General features: G+C 41.1%; 1 protein-coding gene across 7 annotated transcripts; it reads left to right on the forward strand.

Moving 5' to 3' along the window:
* The first annotated feature begins 49 nt into the window (after window positions 1-49).
* RBM45 (RNA binding motif protein 45) lies at window positions 50-22,301 on the forward strand. Of its 7 annotated transcripts, XR_007359029.2 has the most exons (11): window positions 50-334; window positions 6,086-6,208; window positions 6,347-6,473; window positions 8,108-8,245; window positions 8,607-8,786; window positions 9,846-9,975; window positions 13,108-13,201; window positions 13,602-13,768; window positions 16,880-17,080; window positions 18,060-18,656; window positions 18,780-20,885. XR_007359029.2 is itself a non-coding variant. In XM_048868453.2 (10 exons), exons 1-9 carry the CDS (start codon window positions 50-52, stop codon window positions 17,070-17,072), a joined length of 1,437 nt encoding a protein of 478 aa, XP_048724410.1. In that variant the 3' UTR covers window positions 17,073-17,080; window positions 21,993-22,301. The 7 variants fall into 7 exon arrangements, 6 of the variants coding, with proteins under 6 accessions (XP_048724410.1, XP_048724414.1, XP_048724415.1 ...); XM_048868453.2 differs by lacking the exons at window positions 18,060-18,656; window positions 18,780-20,885 and adding an exon at window positions 21,993-22,301; XM_048868457.2 differs by lacking the exons at window positions 18,060-18,656; window positions 18,780-20,885 and adding an exon at window positions 21,993-22,301 and having other exon boundaries at window positions 13,605-13,768.
* Window positions 22,302-24,231: the final 1,930 nt, after the last annotated feature.

The following is a 24,231-nucleotide window of genomic DNA, read 5'->3' on the forward strand; positions in this document are numbered from 1 at the left end:
GGCCTGGCGCTGAAGGCTGCGGACTAGTCTCGGGGTGGGCGGCTTCGCCATGGAGGAGGGCGGCGGCGGCGGGTTCCGCCTGTCAGCCGAGTGCCTGGACGAGCCCCCCAACAGCCGCGTGTTCCTGGTGCTGGGGAAGGACACGGGGGAGGCGCTGATCCGGGAGCGCTTCGCCCCGTTCGGGGAGATCCAGGACATCTGGCTGGTGCGGGACAAGCGCACCCACGAGTCCCGCGGCATCGCCTTCGTCAAGTTCGCCCGCAGCTCGCAGGCCTGCCGGGCCATGGAGGAGATGCACGGCCGGAGCCTGGCGCCCGACACCAAGCCCATCAAGGTACCGGCCCAGCGCGGCCCGCCCGCCGCGCAGCCGCTTCTCCCCCGTCCCCGTCCCCCGGCGCAGGCTGGTCCTGGGGGCAGGTGGCGACGGGGGGGCAGCGAGGCCGCGGATTCCTCCCCTTCGCGGCCTGGGTCGGCGGGGCCCGGCCCAGCGCAGCCGCCCCGCTCCGGTCTCACGACGCGGGCTGCCCAGGACCTGTCTGATCGGGCTGTGAGGGTGACGAGAGCCCGCCACTGCCTCTCCCCTCCCGCCGGTCCCAACGTAGGGCCGGGCGCCACAGCATAGTGCGGAAAGGCGATCAGTCACCTCGGCCTTAACCAGCTGCGTGCCTCCTTCCTTCCCTCGCCGCCAGGAATAGTCTCTGCTGCGGAGAGAAAGATGCTTTAGCTAAACGCCTCGGAGAAGGTGAAACTCACACTTCACTCTGCGTCCCCTCGTCTCCAGAACGAGAGACGAAAACCTTCCCTCTCCTTCGTTTGCCTGTTTGAGGCACTTGGCAATTATAAGTGCAGCCGCATTTATAGGTGGGCAGCAGCTTTCCCTTATTCCTGTGAGTTTTCCGCACAGCGATAGGAGGGAGAGAGAAACATTTCGATAAAGGGAATTATGATCATAAAACCACAACGGGAGGCTTAGGGGAAGACCTAGTCCCTGGAACTAGTGTTTACTCTTTAACATACTAGATTTCAGGGTGTTCAGAAACTCTTCTTCAAAAATTTGTAAAGATTCTTGAGATTGATACAAATGAATTGAATAATAACAGAGGGTATTTTAAATTTCTGCTAAAGCAATATGGAAAGTTTTTATCAAAGTAATTTCACATTTTTATCTATGAGAGTCAGTAATGATTTGCTGTTGATGACCACTTTCAATCTCTTGAATTGTTTTACTGTTATCTAAATGATGAGATGAGGTAAATTAGTCTAAACAGTGAGAAAAGTGGTAACGTTTCTTGTGTGACAGGACATCATCATGCGAGGAAGGATGATCTTTTAACAGCACACATGACTGAGGCCTGGTCTACACTAAAAAGTTAGGTCGATGGAAGCCGCCTTAAGTTGACCTGTTAATGTATGTTTCTACACTACCAGGTCCTTTATGCCAACCTAAGTTGCCTTTAATGTCGACTTCTGTAATCCACCTCTGCGAGAGGCGTAGCACTTAATTAGATTTTCATGGGTCAACTGCGAGGTAGTACAGACGCAGCATTGTGTAATTTGAATTAATTGGCCTTCAGAGGGTGTCCCACAGTGCTCATCTGTGACCTCTCTGGAGATCATTCTCAACTCTGCTGCACTACAGCCAGGTACACAGGAAACAGCCCCTTCCTTGCTAAAGCCCTGGGAATTTTTGATTTCCCATTTCCTGTTTGATCATCATTGGGAGCATGCCAGCCTGAGCACAGCTGATCATGGAGACTGCATGCCCCAAACATGCTCCAGCCTGGTCTGAACAGGAGATGGTGGATCTCATCGCTGTGTGGGGAGAAGAGTCTGTGTAGGCAGAGCTCTGATCCAGCAGAAGAAACGCTGACATCTATGCAAAGATCGCTCGTGGAATGGGGGGGAAGGGCTACACGAGGGACACACAGCAGTGCCGTGTGAAAATAAAACTTCACCCAGCATACCAGAAGGTAAGGGAGGCAAACGGTCATTCTGGTGCTGAACCCCACACATGCCGGTTCTACAACGAGCTGCATGCAATTCTCGGGAGTGACCCTACCAGCACCCCCATAAGCAACGTGGGCACCTCACAGGTGTGTGAGTCTAGGGACAACAAGGAGGACGATATGGTAGATGAGGAGGAGGAGAATTGGAGACAGGCGAGTGATGGATCCACTCTCCCCAAGAGCCAGGAAATATTTTTAACCTGGAGCCCTGTGGGTCGCAAGACATCACGGTGACCAACCGTGACGCCATGGAAGGCACCTCTGGTGAGTATATAGTTACAATCTAAGTTCAATTAAACTTTAACGGGCACACACATTCGGCGGTTGGCAAGGTTACTGTGAGGAAAAAGCAAGGTGCTGTGGCTCTCTGCTTACAAGAGGTCGCTCCAGCTATGCAGAGAGTGGCCCCTGGAAAAGACTGTTTATGTGGACTTAGCCCGGGAATCCTACATGGATATCTCTAGGAAACTTTCATGGAGGTACTCTGCAATCCTTTGCAGAAGGTTTCTGGGCAGGGCAGTCTTATTTCTTCCACCATGATAAGACACTTTCCCACGCAACTCCTGAATTATTTCTGTTGGCATCATTGCGGTACACAGCATAGCAGCCGGGACTGCTATCATAAGGACCGGGTCTGTACCGAGATGCTTGCAGCATCTCCTTCCTTTCCGCCTCTGTTACTCTCAGGAGACCAATATCACATAGGGTCGCCTAGGGGAAACGGGGGAAGTTCTCTTTAAAAGCAGCCTTACAAGAAAAAAAAAGGTATGTAGACACACACACACACACGCATTCTGGATCGCTAAACCACACAGCTGCTAATGTGCCTTTACTGTGCTCGGCATGGGTCGGTATGTAGTTTAAAGTGTTTGATAGGGGACTGGGGCCCCACATGAGAGATTCTGCAGTTTGGGAGTGAAAACGTTTCCCCCCGTGCCCAGTTTGTAAACAGTTTCCTATGGTGCTATGGGGAAGGGCCATTGTTCAACTATCTACCTCTGCTCCCGACATGAGCCTGCCATAAACTTAATTAAAAGTGTGGACACCCGTGACTTGGGGGGGCCTACTCACCCTGACTGGAGCAGCAAAACGACACAGTGAACAGTTGCGGATTCTGATTATATTATGGCTTGCGCCTAGTGTAATAAGGTGGTGGTGTTTTGTTGTTGTTGTTATATGAAAATGGCCTTGCTATAGAAACATTTTATTCATGTACAAGGGCTCCTTTATTTTTTCCCATGACTGACAGCTGGAAATGTGTCCTTCGGTGTGTCATCAACACCTGAAAGCAGACTTTCACTGATTAGAAGGAGGAGAAAGAGAACGTGGGAGGACCTGTTCACCGAGATAATGAATGTCTCTAGGACAGCTGACACAGCTGAAAGCGTGGAGGATTTCACTGTCTGAGAAGTTAGACATGGACATTGAGAGCAGGAAAGCTTCCAGTGACCAAGAGCATGCAGCACAGCATGAGATCCTTCGGATTATGAAGGACCACACAGACATGTTGAGGCGTCTGATTGAACTGCAGGAACAGAAGCAGGAGGGTAGAGTTCCTCTGTAGACCTGATGGACAGCCAGCCAGCATCGCCTGACAGAGAATCACCCTCCCCCAAGCGTTCCATGAGGCGTGGGTGAAAAGTCCATTACCCCGTTCACTTAACTCAGGGGAGGGTACAAGGAACAGAAGGTGCCAATTCACAGACCTTTGATGGTGTTATGTTACACAGCTGAAAATGTTTCTCCCATTCCATTCCATTATAACCCCTTTTCCTCAAGGTTACCTTTTTTTCTGTTCTCCCTCTTTATTTATGTTTGTTAAATAAAGTAAATGAATTCGAGAAATAAATGTTCTTTTATTGAGTAGAAGCTGTGGGCTTGGGCGGAGGGTTGGCTTTACGGGGCAGTGATACATTCCAGGTAAAGGTTTGGGAAAGCACAATGCAGACAAGCAGCTCACATTACTGTGACTCATTATTGAAACAGATTTTCAAAGCCTGGCAGATACACAGATATTATGGAGCAGGCAGCTATAACCATGGGAATGTTCTCTTCAATAAGGTCCAAACTTGTTAATAAGCTTCTCCAGTGCCCTTTCAAATGACCAAAGGCACATTCAACCACCACTCTGCACTTGCTGAGCCTATAGTTGAACCGTTCCTTACTGCTGTCCAGATGGCCCGTGTATGGCTTCATGAGCCCTGGGAGCAAGGGATAGGCTGGGTCCCCCAGGATAACTGTAGCCATCTCAACGTTGTCAATGTTCATTTTGTGGTCTGGAAAGAAAGCCCTGGATTGCAGCTTTTTGAACAGACCTGATTTCCTAAAGATATGCACGTCATGAACTTTTCCCAACCATCCTGCGTTGATGTTGGTGAAACGTCCCCTGTGATCCAACAGCTCTTGTAACACCATTGAAAATTATCCCTTTTGGTTTGTGTACTCTTTGGCAAGGTGATCTGGTGCCAAGCTGGGGATTTGCATGCCATCTATTGCCCCACCGCAGCTGTGACTTCCAGCAGCAACCGTGAATTTTTTTTTCCAATGGCTTGCAGCAGGGCTGCTTGCAGGACATTGCTACGTTCTGCGTGGCGGACCCTACTTTAGCTCTGGAAATACTGCAGGAGAAGGTGCAAGGTGTTTGAGATGCTCACAGCAAGAGTGTACAACTGAGCAGGCTCCATGCTTCTGGGGTTATGGCGTATGCGTGGCAGTTTTAAGGCCCGAAAACCACTGTGGGAGGGAGCACAGTGCATCAGGGGGTGCAAACGCAATGTTCCCATTCTCCCTTGTGACAATGTTTTGGTCCCATGAGGCATTGCACAAACTTCCCAAAACACACTGCGGCAAGTTGCACTTTGGGATAGCTATCCACAATGCACTGCTTTGTACATCGATGCAGACACTGCTAGTGAGGACACACTCCATCGAGACAATGAGCATGGTGTGGCCACGCACAATCAACTTAATTCAGAGGCTCGAGGTCAAATTAGATAAAGTCAGCTTAATTTTGTAGTGTAGACAAGCCTTGAGAGTTAAACGCTTAGGACTCTATTCCTTATTCTGCCACAGGCTGTATGGCCATAAGCAAGTCATTTAACAGCTGTGAATGAGTTTTCCCATCTCTAAAGTGAGGTTACTTTCCAACTGGTTTTTGTGTGCCTTGTGATCCTCTGAAGAGAGGTGCAATATACACGAAAAGTGTTATGACTATAATTATGACCATGAGAAGTTAGGTCTTGACCTGTGCTGAGCCCCACATAAGTGGATTCCCATTCAAGTTAGTACACACTGCAGTATCAGGGCCTTGGTATACTACTTGTTCGATTTTTTTTTTTCTTCTTTTCTTTTCTTTAGAACCCAAGAATGGCCATATTGGGTTAGACCAATGATCCACCTAGCCCAGTATCCTGTCTTCCGACAATGGCCAATGCCAGGTGCTTCAGAGGGAACGAACAGAGCAGGCTATCGTCCAGTGATCCATGTTTGTTTTTTAAACAAAATGGCTACAATCATGGATCTGCTATGAAGTAGTCCATCCTTTTACTGCAGTGTACATCAGTGCATGCTTAAAGAGCCATCTGTGCCAGTATTAATGCTGCTAATAGTAGGCCAGCCTAGGTATTCATGTTCTTCCCCCTCCACCATGCGTAGGTGCCCTTTCAAAATTTCTTGCCCTTCCAGGTCTTGTGAAGGAGGCAGGGTAGCCAGACAACACTGGTGTAACTCATTGACGAGCCAGTTACGCTGCTCCCAAGTGCTTAACTCATGACAGGCTTTTGGAAGGTGGGTTATAATGACTGAAGAATGAACCACAATTCTTCATGTGGGAGCATGTGGGTGGATCTCTCATCTGGGTCCCTGACTGTGTACAGATGTACATGTTTGAGGCAGGCAGGTCTTTTGTCAGAGTACATTTACAGTGAACGGCTTTTTTTTTTTTTTTTTGGCCACAGGAGTAGTCAGAGAATGTAAATATAAGCATAAAGCTGTTTTGAAGACATTAAATTATTTTTCTTGACTATCTGTGTATATTTACACTTTTCTCAAGTAATTAACATTGTGTTTAACTCTGTTAGGTGTTCATTGCGCAGTCCAGAGCTTCTGGAAGCCACCGCGATGTTGAAGATGAAGAGCTTACACGCATCTTTGTTATGATACCAAAGTCCTATACAGAGGAAGATCTGAGGAATAAGTTTAAGGTACTGGTTGAGTTTTAGTTATTCATCATATCTAACTGCATTTTCTCAGGTTATTTTTGACAGTAGATTAAAATGTAAATTTTTATGAACTTCAGAAATGTTGGATAAAATTGTTTTTACAATTTTTAAATCTCCTAGGTGTATGGAGACATTGAATATTGTAGCATTATTAAGAAGAAGACCACAGGAGAAAGTAAAGGTTTGGGCTATGTGAGGTATTTAAAACCATCCCAAGCTGCCCTGGCAATAGAAGAGTGTGATCGAAGTAAGACTGTGACTGATTTTTTTTCCCCCACTTATTTATTATGAGAAACTGTGAACTCATTAGTGTAGGTTCAAGTATGGCAGCCTCTGGCTTCGGTTTTATTAGCAGCAAAATTATTTATGCTGTAAATGCATTGATGGCCATAGTTTGCAGAACCTAATACTGTAAACAGTGCATGCAGGTAGTACTGTTAAGTTCAATGGGACTAGTCACCTGTGAAGTACTTGCAGGATCAAGGTCTTAGATTTAAAGTAATAACCATGAAAGGGCTTTGGGAATGAACTACAGTGACTTCTGTTGATGTAAAATAGCCTGACTCTAGTGCAGCACGTACATGTACGTGTACACACACACATTTTTTTATGCAGATGAACTTTTATGACTTTATCAGGGGATGCTCAAAATAAAAGGAATATATAATCACAAACACAACAGTAAAATGTATTATGACTACAGCTATTTAAACAAAATTGCATTTGATACTAATAATAGCATGTTTTACTATTTTCAGACTATAGCACACTTAGTCTTATGATTTAACATTTGTTGCCATTAAAGTTGTTGTCTAGTGCTTAGAGCACAGGATTGACAGAACTAGAATTCCCGTGACATTGGCAATTAATTTAACCTCTCATGCCCCAGTTTCTCCCTCTGTAAAATGGGAATAATAAAATACACTTTTCTGTAGTGCTTCATGCTTCTCAGATCTGTGATGTTTTTCTTTTTATCCTTTTACACACACAGCCAAGAGGGAAGACCAATATTCAGCATAAAGCCTTATTGAACATATTAGATAATCAGTAGTGCTGACATGGTTACTGTGGTTTCAATAAATGTTCTTCAAATCTTCCTGTGTGGGCCTACAAAAAGCCAGAGGACAAATTTGCAAACAAATTAGTATAAACAAGGTGTGGTAAAGTTTAGTTCTGAGTGAGTTGTGGTGGACAGTGTAAAACCACTATCTAAAAGCTGTATCATACTTTATAAAGATGGTACATGTGCCCAAAACAGTGGACTGGTATGTTTTTAATATAGTGAAATAAATAAATTGTGTAATCTTGAACTGTGTAGTGCCCAATTAATCACAAATATCAATTAAGCACCTATTTTTTATCATTAGGAATAAGGTAGTAAGACATAACTAAAATTAAGACCCACAAACACTTCATTTAATGAGACTTAAGGTTGTATCAGCACACTGTTAACAAATTTAGTATTTTTCTTTAAACCCAGGTCCATGTCCAGTGTGAGGTCAGAATGAAAGGATTTAGATGGTCTGAGACCAGACCAAATAGCTTACACAGATGTGGTGCCTAATTCAGCACAGGTCTTGGTAGGCAAAGGTAGACTGAGGCTGCATAGATGTCCAGCTACTTCTTGCCTCTCTGCCAAGTATTTCCAAGATGATCTTTGGGTGCTATACTTCTGAATGGGATAGAAATGGGTTATGTTGCTTCCAATCTTCTAATTGTATTAGTCTTCATGAGTGATAGAATAGGTTTTTTTAAAAAAAGAAACAGTAACTGATTTTTCTGTCTGTAATGTTTTTCAATACAAGGCTTAAAGAACATTTCTAGTCATAGATGTTTGAAAACTACGTGATGAAATTTGAAATATGTGGTTACTTGTTCCAGGTTACAGGGCCATTTTGGCTGAACCTAAAAGCAAACCATCTGAATCATCTGAACGTGAATATTACGGTAGTAGCAGTAGTATGAGGCAGGAGCCAATGGGGCATGACCCAGGGCCTAGAGGGAGTGTGTTTCCCTTTGGTAAGTAATAACTTTTCACGTTAACAGTGACTGGTAATTCTGGATAAGATCACACAGTAGCTGGAAAGGGTGTTATGGAAATAGAGGTATATTCAGAGAAAGGCAAAATGGAGACATTTAAAATAGTAGGTCCAGGTTTTTGGTTGTTGGTTCTAACTCAGACACTTAGTTTCTAGATTGTTCAGGGTTTTTTTTTTTCCCATTTGGCGTTTGCATTCGTTGTCTGAAATAAATGTCCTTTTTTTATTATAACATGACTTAGGTCCTAGAAACATTTTAGGAAAAAAAATATTGAAATGGTCAAGGTACAGCAGTATAGTGACTTGCAATGTGTGTAATGTGTCTTATTTTGGTTCTTGAGAAGGGCAGCCAGAATTTGGTAGTTTTGAAAAGAGTCAGACAAGAGTTCGAGAATCTGTTTCCAAACGCCTGTCAGTGGTATCACGACTCCCCTTCATACAAGAGCAGCTGTTCTTCCTCTTTGATCTAGTCCCAGGACTGGAGTATTGTGATGTTCAGCGAGATCCTCATACTAACCATGGTAAATAACAAAACAAAAAGAACCTCTTTCTTTTTACTGTTTTGACTCTAAAATATTTTCTCTTCCTTCTCAATACAGAATGATGTAGCCCTTTGTCAGTGGCAGATACATACATTTGGTCTTGCACTCTGTTCTCCTTCTACTTCACATCTCCTCTGAACAGACCTATTAGACTGACAAGTTACATGCTATCCCTAACTAGATCCCTGAGAGGTCCGAATATTTACAAAGTAGGGAAGCAACCCACAGCATCTCTACATTTCATACGCTCAGAAGTCAAAAATCAAATGAAAGCTGTTTCTTAATAGATTCTGCATCAGATGAGATGTTATCAAAGACGGGTAGGATTTCTGTTAAGGAAAAAAAAACATGCGTCTGCTTTGTTGAAGTCTCATCATGCCTTCAAAGTAATGTATGGCTGGTGTCTTAAAATAAGATTTTACAATTGTTAGCCCTGCAGAGCCAGTATAGCTATGGGAGAACGAGCTGGATTATATTATAATCAATAGTATTGTTAACTAAATTGCTGGTACAGAATTATTAGTATTGATGATGCATGATCCAAAAGAACATAATGGCTTAAATTGCTGGTTACAAGAACTACCTCTGCTTTTAAGCTGACAAATTTGATATGGAAATCATTGATACAACAAACAGGAACCCTACAGTGCCATTTTAATCACTTCTTTCAGAGAATAACTACACTTAAAAAGGAAAATATTTGTGTACAAATTAGTGGTTATACATATCTGTTAACTTCTGGAGTTTTTTTATAGACATTCTATAAAGGAAGTAATATCAGATGATTTTGAGGTTCAGCTGTAAAGATTTGTTCAGTCACCCAGTTAACTCTGCTTGATATCTCATCAGAAATATGGATTTTGCTAAAGATGAGTTGGATGATGAAGTAAAAAGACTTCATTGTATTTGAGTGCTTGTGACTAATTTGGTGTCGAACCCTGCTGTGTTGTTGGAATACACTTTATTCTTAGTAGTGCTTTTGAGAATTTAAACTTACACACTTCCTACATTGTCTTGGTATGTTTCATCCATCCTTAGGGCATGCTGTGATTCAGTATACTACTGCAGCATCAGCTATATATGCCAAATACAAGCTACATGGTTTTGAATATCCTCCTGGAAATCGGCTAGGTGTAACTTTCCTTGAAGATGGGAGTGACGGATTGGAGTAAGTACCAACCCACATACGTGAAAAGCTGTAACTCTGTGTTCTGGAGAGCAATGTTTCTCTTTGAAAAGTTGTTATAACGGTAAGGGGAAAAAGGAAAAAACAAGAAAATGAAATCTATCACTGTACAACTTTGTTTATATAGTGGATGCTTCTGAAATGTAAGGTATTTCAGGGTGCTATGGTGTGCACTCACCACTACAATGCCCCCTGGTATCAGGGGCAAAGTTACAGGAATCTTCATCTCCTGTGCCCCTTGTTGGTCATCTGCTTTGTGCACAACTCAGCCCTCCAGAAGTCCAATCCCTTTCAGGAAGCAAAAGCTCAAGTTAATGTCCAAAAAGACTCTCGACCAATCTGCCCTTCTCCTGGGCTGTGTCTTCTGTCTCTTCCTTAGTTACTGTGGAGTCCTCTCCAGCTTTGGCCTTGAGCACTGGCCCTTCAAAGTGTCTCCTTGAGGTAGACAAGGAAGGCGAGGTAAATATTTCTTTGAGGTGTCTATTCTCTTGCTCAGGCTTCTTCACGAGAGTCTTTGAGGTTCCTCCCTTCAGACTGAATTCTCTCCCCTTTTATGAAGCCCAAGTGTCCATTAAATTATTACCTGACGTCTCCTGTCCTGCCCCTGTGACTGGGAAGCAATTAATTAGGTAATCTGTTGTACCTGTACTGTAACTAGTTGTCTATTAACCCTTTTCCAGCCCACAGTGGGCTTTCACTGTACCACACAGAGCACAATCCTAGAGAAGACCTTTTGAGACACCAAACATTGCTGCTACTTTTCAAGAGACAGAGGGAAATTTAAAAGATAAAACAGTCCTTTTATTTTAAGATGACTTGTAAAATGTGATTGAACCTTTTTTACTAGCTTATGATGTATAAAGAAATCTGAGAATGGGGTAGTGGGTTTTATATTAGAAGCAGGCTTTTGTCTACTGTTTCCTGGAAGACTCTGGGTGACTGTAGAGCTAGTAGGATTTTGGCAGCGTGAGTACCAAGGAAGGGGGACCTGAGCAGATCAGGGGAAGAGAGCTGAAGATAGATAATGACCTGACCAAAACACCTGACAAAGAGTGAAAAATCACTGTTAAAGATTCAACATCATTTCTTACTCCTGAGGGCATTCTACGCCTGAAAATTCTCTGCCAAAATATTAAACATTCTGCACACAATATATTAAAATTCTGCAAATTTTATTTGTCAAATAAATGTGGAGGCTCCAGCATGGCATTGGGGAGCACAGGCCACTGGCTGCACAGAGGTGGGAGATCATTGTGTAGCTCACCACGCGGGACACCGACCTCGGCGGTGAGGCTGTACCCAACCCTGACACAGTGCAAGGACCATGCCTGCCTTAGAAACACCCTATGGCCCATCCCCTCCATGCCAGATGTGGCCAGGCAGGCTCAGCAAGACAGGATCCAGGTGTGGAGGGGGTTCAGTATGGGGGGATCCAGGTGTGGGTTCAGAGGGTTCTGTGTGGGAAATTTGGGTGTGGGCAGCTCAGTGGGGGATCCGGGTATAGGGGGATCTGGCTGCACAGGGACTTGTTGGGGGTTATGGGTACCACAGTAATGGGACTCTGCAGGGAGGTCCAGGTGAAGGTGGTTGTGGGTCTGGGTGTGGTGCGGGGTAAAGTTCGGCAGGGGCAGTCTGGTGTGTCGGATGCTGTGGGAGCGGGGCTCAATGGGGAACCAGGTGCAGCTGGTTGTGGCTCGGTGAGGTGGGGATCCGGGTGCAGGTGGCTTGTCAGGGTGGTCCAGATGCATGGGGAGTGGGGCTCATCGGGGGGCTTCTGAGTGCGAGGGGAGTGAGGCTTGGTGAGATATGAGGGGGGTCTGGATGCACGGAAGTGGATGGGGGAGCAGCTCCCTATACAGGTATCCCTCCCCCTTCAGCTGAGGTGCGATGGGTGCAGGAAGAGTATGTGTGTGAGTTTGCAGAACTTCCTGCAGCTGGGGGAGAAATTGTGGGGTGGGTCTGAACTGGCCCCGGATGCCATGCAGGGGAAGAGGAAGTCCTGTCTTCCCCAGCCAAACTGGAACTAGCAGCTGATCCTGGCACAGGATAGAAGCCACCAGCCAGGTCCTCCCCAGTCCTGCCCCATAGTGATTTACCTCTCTGCCAGCTTCCCTGGGCACCTGAAACATACTGCTGGGAAGCATAGCATGACTGCTCTTGTGGCTTCCCTTTGCTTCCCCGTCAGAAAGTCACTTTCTGCAGGGAAGCAAAGAAATCTGCAGGGAACATAAATTCTGTGCATGTGCACTAGTGGTGCATAATTCCCCCAGGAGTAATTTCTTGCTCAGTTAAGTGATAGGGGAGCTATTTTTTGCTCAAATTCTTCTAGCAGACTTTCAGCCAAACTTGGGAGGGCAGTGATTTAATACTCTTGATATTTATAAGGTTAAAAAAAGTAGAATAAAAATTGTTTATGTATCATAAGAAGCAAGAAAACTAAACCCCCAAAATAAGCATAGCCCAGTATTTTTTCCTCTGCATGTCCTCTTTAAGAGAAACTACATAACTTGCGTGTGTGGAAGTGCATATAGTGTGAGCCAGCAGGCCATACTGTAAAGCCATTCTAACGCTTCTGTTAATGCCTAATTCCAAGAGTCGCACAACTGTAAAATGTGAAGAGATTTGCCTTATTCCAGCTTTGCAAAATATAAAAACTTGCTAGTCCAAGCAAAACATTTAATTGTCTTACCTTCACTATCAAGATGGATAAGAAAATTATAGGGAAGAAATAATGTTTCCAGTAAACTAATTTTTACTTCTCTCAGGCAGCGTAAAGAGCTGAGTTTAACTCCATGAGCTGGGTGTGTATATTCTGTCTATTAAAGCAACAGTGATAACTGAAAGGCTGTGTTATCAGAAAAGAGTATAGAACATTGGGCTACAGGTATCTCAGTGTATTCTGGATTTAACAAGAGTACTGACATAAATTTGCAACAATTTACTTATTCCTGGATGTTCTCAGCACATATCAAGGAAGACTGAATAGATATTTTCTTGATCAGTTCTTTCTCTGAAAATTTTGATTTTAAACAAATTGTCATGTTGATTTCTTAAGATTATAGTAATGTTACTTTTTGCTGTAAAGACAGAGTCTGTGATTACTTTTGCTTGCAGCCACATCAGAAAAATGGCAACACAGCTGGTGACTTCACAAGTGTCATCAATGGTGTCACATAATAATCTAGTTGGTCAGCAATATACATCTTCTGTAAGTAACTACACTCTATACCTTTGTTGTTTCTCCTCAATTGTTGCAGAACCTTGAAATGTGCAATAAGCAGCTGTGTCCCATCTTTTTTCTCTTACCCTTCTGACTGCTTTAGGAGCTGATTTGGTTGGTTGGTTGGTTGTGTGGTGGGTTGACTTGTGCTTTTCTGTACTCTTTTTAAAGGTTATATGATCTTAACTGGATTTATTGCCCAGGGAAAATACTGTCAGGGAGGTAGTCAAGAAAAACACATAAGTTAATCGTGTGGCTGTCAGAGAGCCCATATGTAATCCAGGATTTTAGTGTCCTAAAACAGTAACAGAGTCCTAAATCAGATAAAATTGAATTTTTCACTTGATTTTCATGTTACCTTTTTCATTACATTTTATTTTTGTTTCAGCAGCCGTACAGTGGAAGTTCTAGCTCTCAGTTGTCTCAGCCCCAAACAGATGCTGTACTTCCATCACGCAAAAAAAAAGTTCCTCCTGAGACTTCTGTGAAGGAAAGGCTTTTCATAGTGTTTTATCCTCATCCCTTACCTGTAAATGTGTTGGAGGATGTATTCTGGTAAGGTACCATTTAGTGATTAAAATAACTTCAATAGTAGAATAAATTTTGAAAAATTTAGAATAAACGCTGAAGTCAAACCAGGTCACAATCATGAAAATCCAAAAAGACAGCCCACAGCAAATACAAGTGATCAACTGATAAATTAAACAGTAAAAAGTCACCAGGAGCAGATGGTATTCACCAAAGAATTCTTTGGGAACTTGTATATGAAATTGCAGAACTACTAACTGTGGTATGTAACCTATCACTTAAGTCAATTTCTGTACCAGATGACTTAAGGATAGTTAATGTAATGCCAGTTTTTAAAAAAAGACTCCAGAGGTGATGCTTGCAATTACAGTCTGGTAAACCTAACTTTAGTACCTCGCAAATTGGTTGAAACTATAGTAAAGAACAATATTATCAGACACACAGATGAACAACATTTGTTGCAGAAAAGTCAACATGGCTTTTGTAAAGAGAAATCATGCCTCACCAATCCTTTTTAGAATTCTTTGAGGGGGGTCAACAGACATGGACAAGGGTGATCCAGTTGATATAGTGTAAATTGGACTTTCAGAAAGTCTTTCACAAGGTCCTTCATGAAAAACTTTTAAGCAAAGTAAATAGTTGTGGAACAAGAGGGAAGGTCCTCTCATGGGTCAAAAACTGGCTAAAATACAGGAAACAAAGGGTCGAAAGAAATGATCACAGTGAAAAGCAGGGTCCCCCCGGGATCTGTAGTGGGGCCAGTACTGTTCAGCATATTCATAAATGATCTGTAAAAAGGAGTAAACAGGTGGCAAAGTTTGCAGATGATGCTAAGTTACTCAAGATAGTTAAGTCCAAAGCTGGCATTGAAGATTTACAAAGGGATCTCACAAAACTGGGTGATTGGGAAACAAAATGACAGATGAAATTCAGTGTTGATAAATGCAATGTTGTGCACGTTGGAAAACATAATCCCAACTATACATACAAAATGATGGTGTCTAAATTAGCTGTTACCACTCAAGAAAGACATTTTGGAGTCCTTGTGGATAATTCTCTGAAAATATCTGCTCAATATGCAGTGGCAGTCAAAAAAAAGTTAACAATGTTAGGAACCATTAGGAAAGGCATAATAAATATCATAATACCACTATATGTATCCATGGTATGCCCACACCTTGAATACTGTGTGCTGTTCTCGTCACACCATCTCAAAAAAGATATTAGGATTTGAGAAGGTACAGAGAAGAGCAACAACAAGGATATGGGATATTGAACAGCTTCCGTATGAGGAGAGGTTAAAAAGACTGAGACTTTTTTCCAAGCTGAAAAGAGGACTAAGAGGGGATACGATAGAGGCCTATAAAATCTTGAATGGTATGGAGAAAGTGAATAAGGAAGTGTTTTTTACTGCTTCACATAACACAAGAACCAGGGTCACCCAATGTAATTAGTAAGCAGCAGCTTTAAAACAAAAGGAAGTACTTCACATAACACACAGTCAAGCTGTGGCACTTGTTGTCAGGGCGGTTGTGAAGGCCAAAACTCTTTTTTTGAACCCCATTATAACTAGATAAGTTCATGGAGGATAGGTCCATCAATGACTATTAGCCAGGATGGTCAGGGATGCAACCCCATTCTCTAAGTGTCATTAGCCTCTGATTGCCAGATGCTGAGACTGGATGATGTGGGATGGCTATCTTGATGATTGCCCTGTTCTGTTAATTCCCTCTGAAGCATCTGGCATTGGCCACTGTTGGGAGACAGGTGGCAAAGTTTGCAGATGATACAAAATTACTCAAGATAGTTAAGTCCATTGGTCTGACTCACTATGGACGTTCTTATGTTGAATAAATTATGGTCCGTTTCCAAACAAATGTCAATATTGTGCTGCCAGTTATTAAACCTGATGTGCAGATAACCCTGAAATCAAGTTATCAATTTCATACACTTTATTTGCAGAAAACTTTAGTACTTCATGCTGTTACGGTACCACATATCTATTTCAGCTTGAAATTTTAACTGATTATTAATTGAGAGATTGTGGGAAACCTGCATAACAATGTAGATTCAGGAAGTTGCTTCTGGTATAATTAAAACCTGACCTGAAGTAATGTAATCTTATGTGTGCTACTGGCCTGCCTCCAAAAGTCGTTTGAGGGTACCCAACATATTAGTATCAAAGACTTGGGAGACAATTTTTGCCCATTTCACCTTTTTAAAACTTGTTTTAGAGTTGCTCTACCAACTTTGTTGGATTATTTTGTGTGTTTTAAGGGACATGGCAACGTTCCCCCATTCTAATATCTGCCAGCTCCATTGGCGTAACTGAGGGACAGCTCTTTTTGAAAGTCAAACCACTTTTAAAAACAGACAAACAGAAAAGCCTAGTGCCAGTTTGTGTAGAATTTGAAACATACCTACTTGGGCTGCTGGACTATCTTAGTCAGAGTCTGAAGGGAAAGGAAACTATTCTTCATGGTCTTTGCATCCTATATTACAACCTAACAAAGAGTATATTACATACAAGTGCATTTTGTCTTTTCTCTCTCTGCCTCAACCCATGCCTTGGAGCCTGCAGGTGACTTGGGAAAGTAGGACTTCCTATGATAAGTTTTTAATATTTATTTTTAAGGCATTTTACTGAGGTCTTCTCAAATGTAAATTACAAGTGAACAAATATAGTCCACTCATATAGGACATAAGTAAACTAGCCCACGGGCCTCCTTTCTGAAGTTGTCGGAAGGACCACCATGTACCAAGTGTCCCTTCCACACCACCTATAGTGATCATGATGTCGATCAGGGTTACTTTTTTTTTTTCTTTTTTAAATGTGGGTAAAGCACTGATATGGTGTGATTTTTATTGTGGGAATGCTTAGAGAATGTGGCCTAACAATTATTTCCTATTTCTTGAAGCATCTGCCAGGACTATTCAAAGGGAGGAAAAGTACAGATGGGGGAAGGGCAACACAAAATCAGATATCACGTGTACAAGAATAAAACTTACTGTCATTGTCAAATTATCTTGCAGAAGATATTGTATTGGTAGGCTGTAGTGCTGCAGCTGCATTTACAAATTGTAAATATTATGGAACTTGTATTTCAGTCCTATTTTTTATTTTTTTATATTTTTTAGTCGGTTTGGACATCTTATAGAAGTTTACCTTGTGACAGGAAAAAATGTGGGCTATGCTAAGTTTGCAGACAGAACAAGTGCTAGCGATGCCATAACTTCATTACATGGCAAGATTGTGAATGGTGTCCGGCTTAAAGTAATGTTGGCAGATTCACCTGCAGAAGAATCTAACAAACGTCAAAGAACTTACTGACCCAATGGGTAAGTATTTTGTCTGGATGTAAACTAAAATTCAACTAGTTTAAATGGTGGGTCCTCTGTTGTTTTTTGGTAACAATATTTCAATTATAACCTCAGTTTTTAAGAAATTTATAATTATCTTTAAAAACTTGCTTCGTGATAAATTTGGAATGTAAGATCCCTGCCCAAAAGCATATTTTTAATTTTTAGTAGGTATTTTTTTAAATGAAACTTATTTTAAGTTTATTTTTAAAAATATACAGTTAAACATAAACCAGTTGATCAATATCAGTTTGGACAACCGTATGAAAATGATTAACCTATGTACTTATAATGTATCAATGCTGAACATTTTAAAGAGGGGAAAATATAGAAAAATAAAGGATATGATTGAGATCAGTCTCTGTATCATTCTTTCACTAAAGAACACCACCTGTCATAATGGTGGTAGGTAAGGACAAAGATCTGAGGTCTGAGAAAAGAGAAGAAATAGAGGAAAGAAGTGGAAAGTAAAGTGGATCTTAGAAGGAGAAGGAAGGAAGCTAAGTGAGAACCCAAAGGTGTCTGGGCCATCTAGGGGAAATCCATAGTGTAAATGTGTCTTACAGTATTTCCCAGAAAAGGGAGAATGAAAGAAACTTTTTAAAAGCGCCTAATTGACTTAGGGCACAAGTCCTATTGAAAATTGATGGAACTTGTGCTCCAAAATCATTTAGGTATTTTTTTGAAAATCCTACCCAGTAGGTCTAGGTTATTTCTTCTGGTAAGGAGTGGAAAGGAATTTCTCCATATGTGCATCTGTGAAAACCAAAATTGTGTGTGTTCCACTATCATTTGGTGAGATATAGATAAGATAAAGACTATGAAGGCTCTTCCTACCTTCGGGGGAGGTGGGGAGGGATGGGTTGTCATCAGTAAGACCATGGAAGTAAAGTTTAGCTGTGGGATAATGGGCATCTGAGTGCTCCTGCAGTGTACGTAAAATGGTAATTCCATTTAGGAAAGATCTTCTGCAAGACCAAAGAATGAGACTGGAAAACAGGTGATGAGTTGCACATCGTGAGAGGTCTGTCACTCTAGATTCTGTAGCACATCAGCCAGAATACTATTTAAAATTATGAATTCCTATTATGAATTAAGCAAAGGTAAGACAATGAGATGCTAATTCATTTCCATACTTAATTGCACATCAAATTGTCAAATTACTCATGCCACTTATATCTGGAGTTGAAGGAGTGGAGTGTGATAGCTAGTATTCGACTGTAGCTAATACACGCTGGCAAAGTGCCAGTGATCATTGGTCTTCAACTTTCATGTCTCAGGTAGGGAGGTAAGTATTGGGTGCCTCTGAATAAGGGTTTAATAGGGATCTGGGGTTGCTTGGAGTTAAAACAAGGCAAGGGTATAATAAATCTACTTTACTTAGGTCTAATGGTTTTACATTGTGACTATTAGCGGTTATTACTGAAGCTTTTTATTCCATTCCTCAGGCACAGATTGCTCCATAAAGAGAAGTTTGGGGCTTAAAACCATCTGTCTTTCAGGAAAGATCCTTTTTGATGGAGCTTGGCAGAGCTAAGAAGGGTATAGTCTAAGGGTACGTCTTCACTATCCGCCAGATTGGCGGGTAGTGATCAATCTATTGGGGATCAATTTATCGCGTCTCATCTAGACGCGATAAATCGATCCCCGAATTGATGCCTGTACTCCACCTCGGCAGGAGGAGTAAGCGGAGTCGACGGGGGAGCCGCCGCACTCAACTCACCGCCGTGAGGGCGGCCAGGTAAGTCGAACTAAGATACTTCGACTTCAGCTACGCGAATAGCATAGCTGAAGTTGTGTATCTTAGTTCGAAATTACCCCCTAGTGTAGCCTAGGCCTTAGTGTCACAGGTGAGGTCAGGGTCCTGTCGTTAACCAAAGAGTGCTATGCATCTTTTTGGTCAGGATTCCTCTCCATGTACAATAAGTAGTACTGTTGAAGATCCAGTTGGTGTAGTCCTCCTTCCATTTTGTGAAGATCTTTTAAGGAGTCCAAGAGAGAATCTTTGAGGGTTTTCAAGTGAAGTGAACTTAAAATATAAGAGTTGTGCTGAGCTAAGCTAATGGTGTCTAGGAGCAGCAGCATTCATTTCAGGGGTCCGGTTCTGGCTGTGCAGGACAACATTTTTTCCTGTGACTTTATCTAGTGACTATGTTGGATATGCTTGCTGCCTCTTATTATTGGGGTGTAAATTTTGTTCAGATCTGGAATGAGAGAGAGAACCAAAATAACTGTAGAGTCAGAGCAAGGTTTTTGGAGGCAATGGGCAAAGATACACTCCAGTGCTGCTTAGGAGCGGAACGGCCTTTTATTTCAGTTTGCTTCCTAAAAAGTTTTCATATGTTCTCTGAAGGAAATCTACATTTCATAAACCATGTGTAGCTGGGATGCACAATGTTGAGGAGAGTATTGAGCCTTGGGTCTAGGCTTTCTAATGCTGTCCTTCCACTTCAAAGCATAAAATTAAAACCTTTCCTCCACTACAGAGGAATCTGATAAATATTCATAATAATCAAGAATGGCCAGTAATGTTAATGTAAACTATACAGTGCAGTAGCAAGTCTGCTATTAATATAGCATGAAACATATGAGAGATAAGGACAAACTAGTTTTTGAAAGCCTGACTGCATTGTAGATGTTCCACTTAAGTTTCGCAATGGCCTTTTAAAATTAACAACGGTTTGTTTTTTTTAATCTGATTTTGGAATATATTTTTGTCTCAAAATGTGGTTATAGTAAGTGGCTAAACAGCATTGTGAAGTTCCATGTTTCTCCGCTGATTCCATGTCAAAGATTGCTCAGTTTGTAAACAAAAAGATATTTTGTTCAAACTTTTAGCACTGCAAACTCATCCTGGAGATCTGAGCCATTTCTTACACATGTAAAATATTACAAGCAAAGTTGGAGTTCACAGATGTAAAAGAGCATAATGTGGTGACACACAAGGACAAAAGGGAACCAAGTGCAGTTCTTACAACAGAAAAAGTTGAAACTAACCAGCGAGCTAAAAAGCAGTTTTGTGTAACTGTGGTCTGCCTCGCGTCATTCCCCATTTTTCCCTTTTCTTTTCCTTCTCCCACAGTAAATCTGAAAAGCAGCCGTGGTGCATCTCCAGCAGGGTGCAGCACACAAAAATGGTGTCTCCCGTTTTGAGCTGCTGCTGTAGGAATGCTAGCACTGGTGCTTCAAAAGGAACGACCTTTCAGTAGTATTGTGGCACACTGAAAGCACGTTTTGTAAAACGTAACATTTTACTCCTACCGGTGACCAAATGTAGACAGGCTTTGCTTTTTTTTCCCACAATGTATGCATGATTATGACTTCTGTCCCTATGGTTAAATTATCTTTCTAAATTGTGGTTTACTAATCCGTAACTTCTTAGATCTTCTTTATCTGGGGTAATTTATTCCAGAGGTCTAAGGATTAAATGTTCTAATACATTAAATATGGTCACTGTTTTTCCCTCTCCCCCCCTCTCCGCCCAGAAATTAGTTGTTTGTTTTCTTAAAACAGGAGATATAAAACATTTAAACTGATATGCCTCTCGCATTGCATTTCCAGTGTTCGGTAACTCTAGCTTCTAATACTTTGTTTTTGAGCAGCAGCTATAGATTTTCCTAAAATGTTGAACTTCTGGCATGCAGGTTTAGGAATCTGGCTAAAATAGGCATCCAAGGTACAACTTGAGTGTTTCTTTCGCAGTTTGTGTAAAAGTGTAAAACTTTTTTTATTAAAAAAGATATATTGATGTATATTGAAAAATTTTTTTGGTTTATTTAACTTTGTTTAGCACACTAGCATAGATGTTATAAGAAGATGCTGCATATCTGTGCAAGTGCCTGTTCTTCTGAAAGGAAATTTCCAGTTTTGCAAAAGTAATGGTGTTGTTTATAGATCTCCACTGAAGAACTGAGACGGTTGTCTTTCGATGAGGACTGCCATTTTAATGACTTTTCCCATTAGAAAACGTTGGAAAAAGGTTGAACTCTGAAACTTTCCATGAACTTTGAAATGGATTGAATTCCAGTGCTTTAAAATAGAAAGATGTTTCTTTTTCTTACTTTGCGTCATGAAATTATCAAGATAATGGCTTGTTGTGTAATTGATCCCTCTTATGAGTGATTTATACCTTTTGTAATTAATGTTTAGAGTATCTTTTAGGTGATGGTGAAGTTTTCCTTTGAGTCGCTGTACGTTGACCTTTGTAGGGAAAGATTGGAGTTAACTTTAGCATAATTTTGCACACAAAAAATAAATAGGAGTGCCATTAACTATTTTTCCATAGGGCAACTGAGCAGGAGGGTTAAAACAGATATTACAGGGGTTACAAAAACATGGTGGAATAGCACTCATGACTGGAATATAGCTATTGAATGGTATGTACTGTTTAGGAACGATTGGAATAAAGGTAAAAGTGGTGCGGTAGTGTTGTACATCAATGAAGCAGTAAACTAAAGAAATACGAAGTGATAGTATGGACAAAACAGAACTTGTTTTGGGTCCAAATCACTTTGGGAAAGAATTGTATTGGGATTGTGCTAGGGGTCTGCTATAGACCCCCAGGGTCAGATTCCTGGGGTCTTACAGTATAAGCAATCAAATATGTTCAAAAATAGAGAGGCACATTATTAAAGAACTAGAACATAATTTAATTCACAAGATAATACACAGTATGTTTCAGAAAAAATGCTTGCTTTCACACAGAATTTGTTAGAGAACCAGGGAATCCTACATAGAGTATTAGTTTCTTTACATATTTTAATTATAGACTTGCTTTTATGTGTGGGTTGGAGTGCCATTATAAGAAATACCTTTATTATAATGTGTATTTTTAAATAAATATAGGTATTTTATCTTTGACACTATCTTCATACTTGTGTTCTTTCTACAGCGCAGAGACTAAATAATGACATGACCCTCAGCTGACTGACTGAAAACATGACTAGACATGGTTCCTGTGGACAGTGACAGCTTTTTGTACTGTTAGCTGATGTTTGTGGAAAAAAACACTTTATTTTTAAAAAACCCAAAATACAGAATATAGTTTAAATCCACAATTAGCCAACGTTTTTAATTGTAAACTGATAGTTGTTGTAGCAGTCTGTCATTCTGTATTAGAGAAATAAATTTTTTTGTTTAAATCATGCCTCTAACATGAGCACTTTAAAGATGGGGGGAAAAATAAAGGAGGCAACATTAATGGTTTCAGTGGTTAATTGCTAGTGCCTCAGACTGTACATACTGAAGAGTAATTGAAAATGCAGACATTAACACACTCAAATTAGGATGAGAATTAAAAATATAGGGGGGGGGGTTGTTTTTTTTAAATGGTGCAGAATATTTCAAAGATTGCTACCAGTTTCTGTCAAGATTGAGCCTGGTCCCAGACAGCCCCAGATTCAGAAAAGCTTTGCACTTGAGGAAGGAGACTTAAGCACTTGCTTGAGTGCTTTCCTTTGTTAGGGCCAAGAGTATGAAATGCTGATTTATTGTTGTCTAGTGTTCAGGGCACTAGACTGGGAGTCAGATGTGGGTAATTGAAACTTATCCATTGCCCATTTTAGTACTGGTAGCTATGATCATTAATATCATAGTTTTTTTTTTTAAGTGCATTATTTAACTATGAAATATATACCATCTGAACAACTATAGTCACTCCTTTTTCAAAGAACTATAATGGTTTATTAAGCAACCCACTATTCCAGTTGGGGCCGCTGCTGAAATATTGAGTAAAGATAGCTCAAATAAGTATTTGCACATGTATCTACATGTGACGACTCTCATACACATCCAGTGGTAATATTTGTTAAAGGACCCATGTGAACAAAAAAGTAAAAGCATGGCTCACTAGGCTAGTGCACTGGTCTGTCGCCGCTAGAGCCATTCAGATTTTGGGTCACATAGAGGAGAATTCTGCTTTGTTTCCCTGTGTGTGCATATAGAATAACGTTCTGGGCTGGATTCAGTGGGAGAGTTCCATATTTGGATACGGGTGCATTAGCTGACCTTTGTGTGAAGAAGTTTTGGCAGCACCTAGATGCACTAAATCAGGCTCAAGCACTGTTGTTCGCTTCTTTTTTTCCAGATCACTTAGTTCACTTGAACATTTTTGTTTAAAAATAAATGATTAGAGAGAGATGGAGTAACATTACTGATCAGAAACAGCTGAACGTGAAACTCCTTCTGTAATGCATCCTATTCAGTTAAGAATAACTGCTGGCCTATACACATCAAGGCAAAGATAGACCTGTGGCGGTTTTGTGCCCCAAAATTTTAATTGGAAGCATGCTTGCTCACCTTTTACTACTGCCTTTAAGCAGCAGTACTTAATTTCCCAGTAGGCAGTGCTTAAAAAATGCCACTCGGCTTTTTTAAAATGCAGCGTTAGAAGCTTGGGTAGCCCTCCCATTAATTGATTGTTTAAAAATAATTCAGATTGATGTAATTAGAGTTAATATTTCAGTGCAGTCTGTTTTAATACTTACTTTTCAATATTTTCCTATGCAGCAAGTATTTTAACACACTGAATCTGAGTCCACTTCTACAATGAAATGTGAGTGTAATATTATATGATGAATGCAGACCGTGTGAATTTGGTCTCTACAGCATGCTAGATATAAGCACACCAGAACAACTCAGTCTCTAAAAAGAAAATCAGTAAAAAGCAATATTATGTTAATTTTATAAAAAGGCAATAAGAGAGCATAAGGTTTAGGGTTGGTTCAGAGATGCAAGTTCTTCCTTTTTTTTTATTTAATTTTTATTGGCAGATGTGTGTAAATATATTAAACTCAGAAAACTATCTTAAAGGGCCCTGTGGGAAAAATAATATGTAATCATGAAATTACTGTATCATAATGCAAACACAAAAGGTGGCTCAATTAAGGTTGCACTAGTAACATTTCCTAATTTTTGAGTGTTTGACTCTGCAACCTTCATATTCTTTTAATGTAGCTTTTAGTGTGTAACTTCCTAGGTTTTTAAGAAAGCAAACTGAGAAAAGAAATTACATCATATCAACACCACATAATTTTATCCAAAGGATCAGTATCTTTATTTAAAAAAAAAAAAAAAAAGCTATCACATATCTCTGCCGCTTGAGCTAATGCAGTAACTGTCTCCCACACCTC

Source organism: Caretta caretta, chromosome 11, assembly GCF_965140235.1.
Source record: "Caretta caretta isolate rCarCar2 chromosome 11, rCarCar1.hap1, whole genome shotgun sequence".
Lineage (NCBI taxonomy): Eukaryota > Metazoa > Chordata > Testudines > Cheloniidae > Caretta > Caretta caretta.

Excerpts from the sequence above, each read along its gene's own strand:
- RBM45 (XM_048868453.2), top strand. The coding sequence starts at position 50 with ATGGAGGAGGGCGGCGGCGGCGGGTTCCGCCTGTCAGCCGAGTGCCTG. Across the intron at positions 8,246-8,606 it reads AGGGAGTGTGTTTCCCTTTG|AAGGGCAGCCAGAATTTGGT; the intron begins GTAAGTAATAAC and ends TTGGTTCTTGAG. Across the intron at positions 13,202-13,601 it reads GTCAGCAATATACATCTTCT|CAGCCGTACAGTGGAAGTTC; the intron begins GTAAGTAACTAC and ends TTTTTGTTTCAG.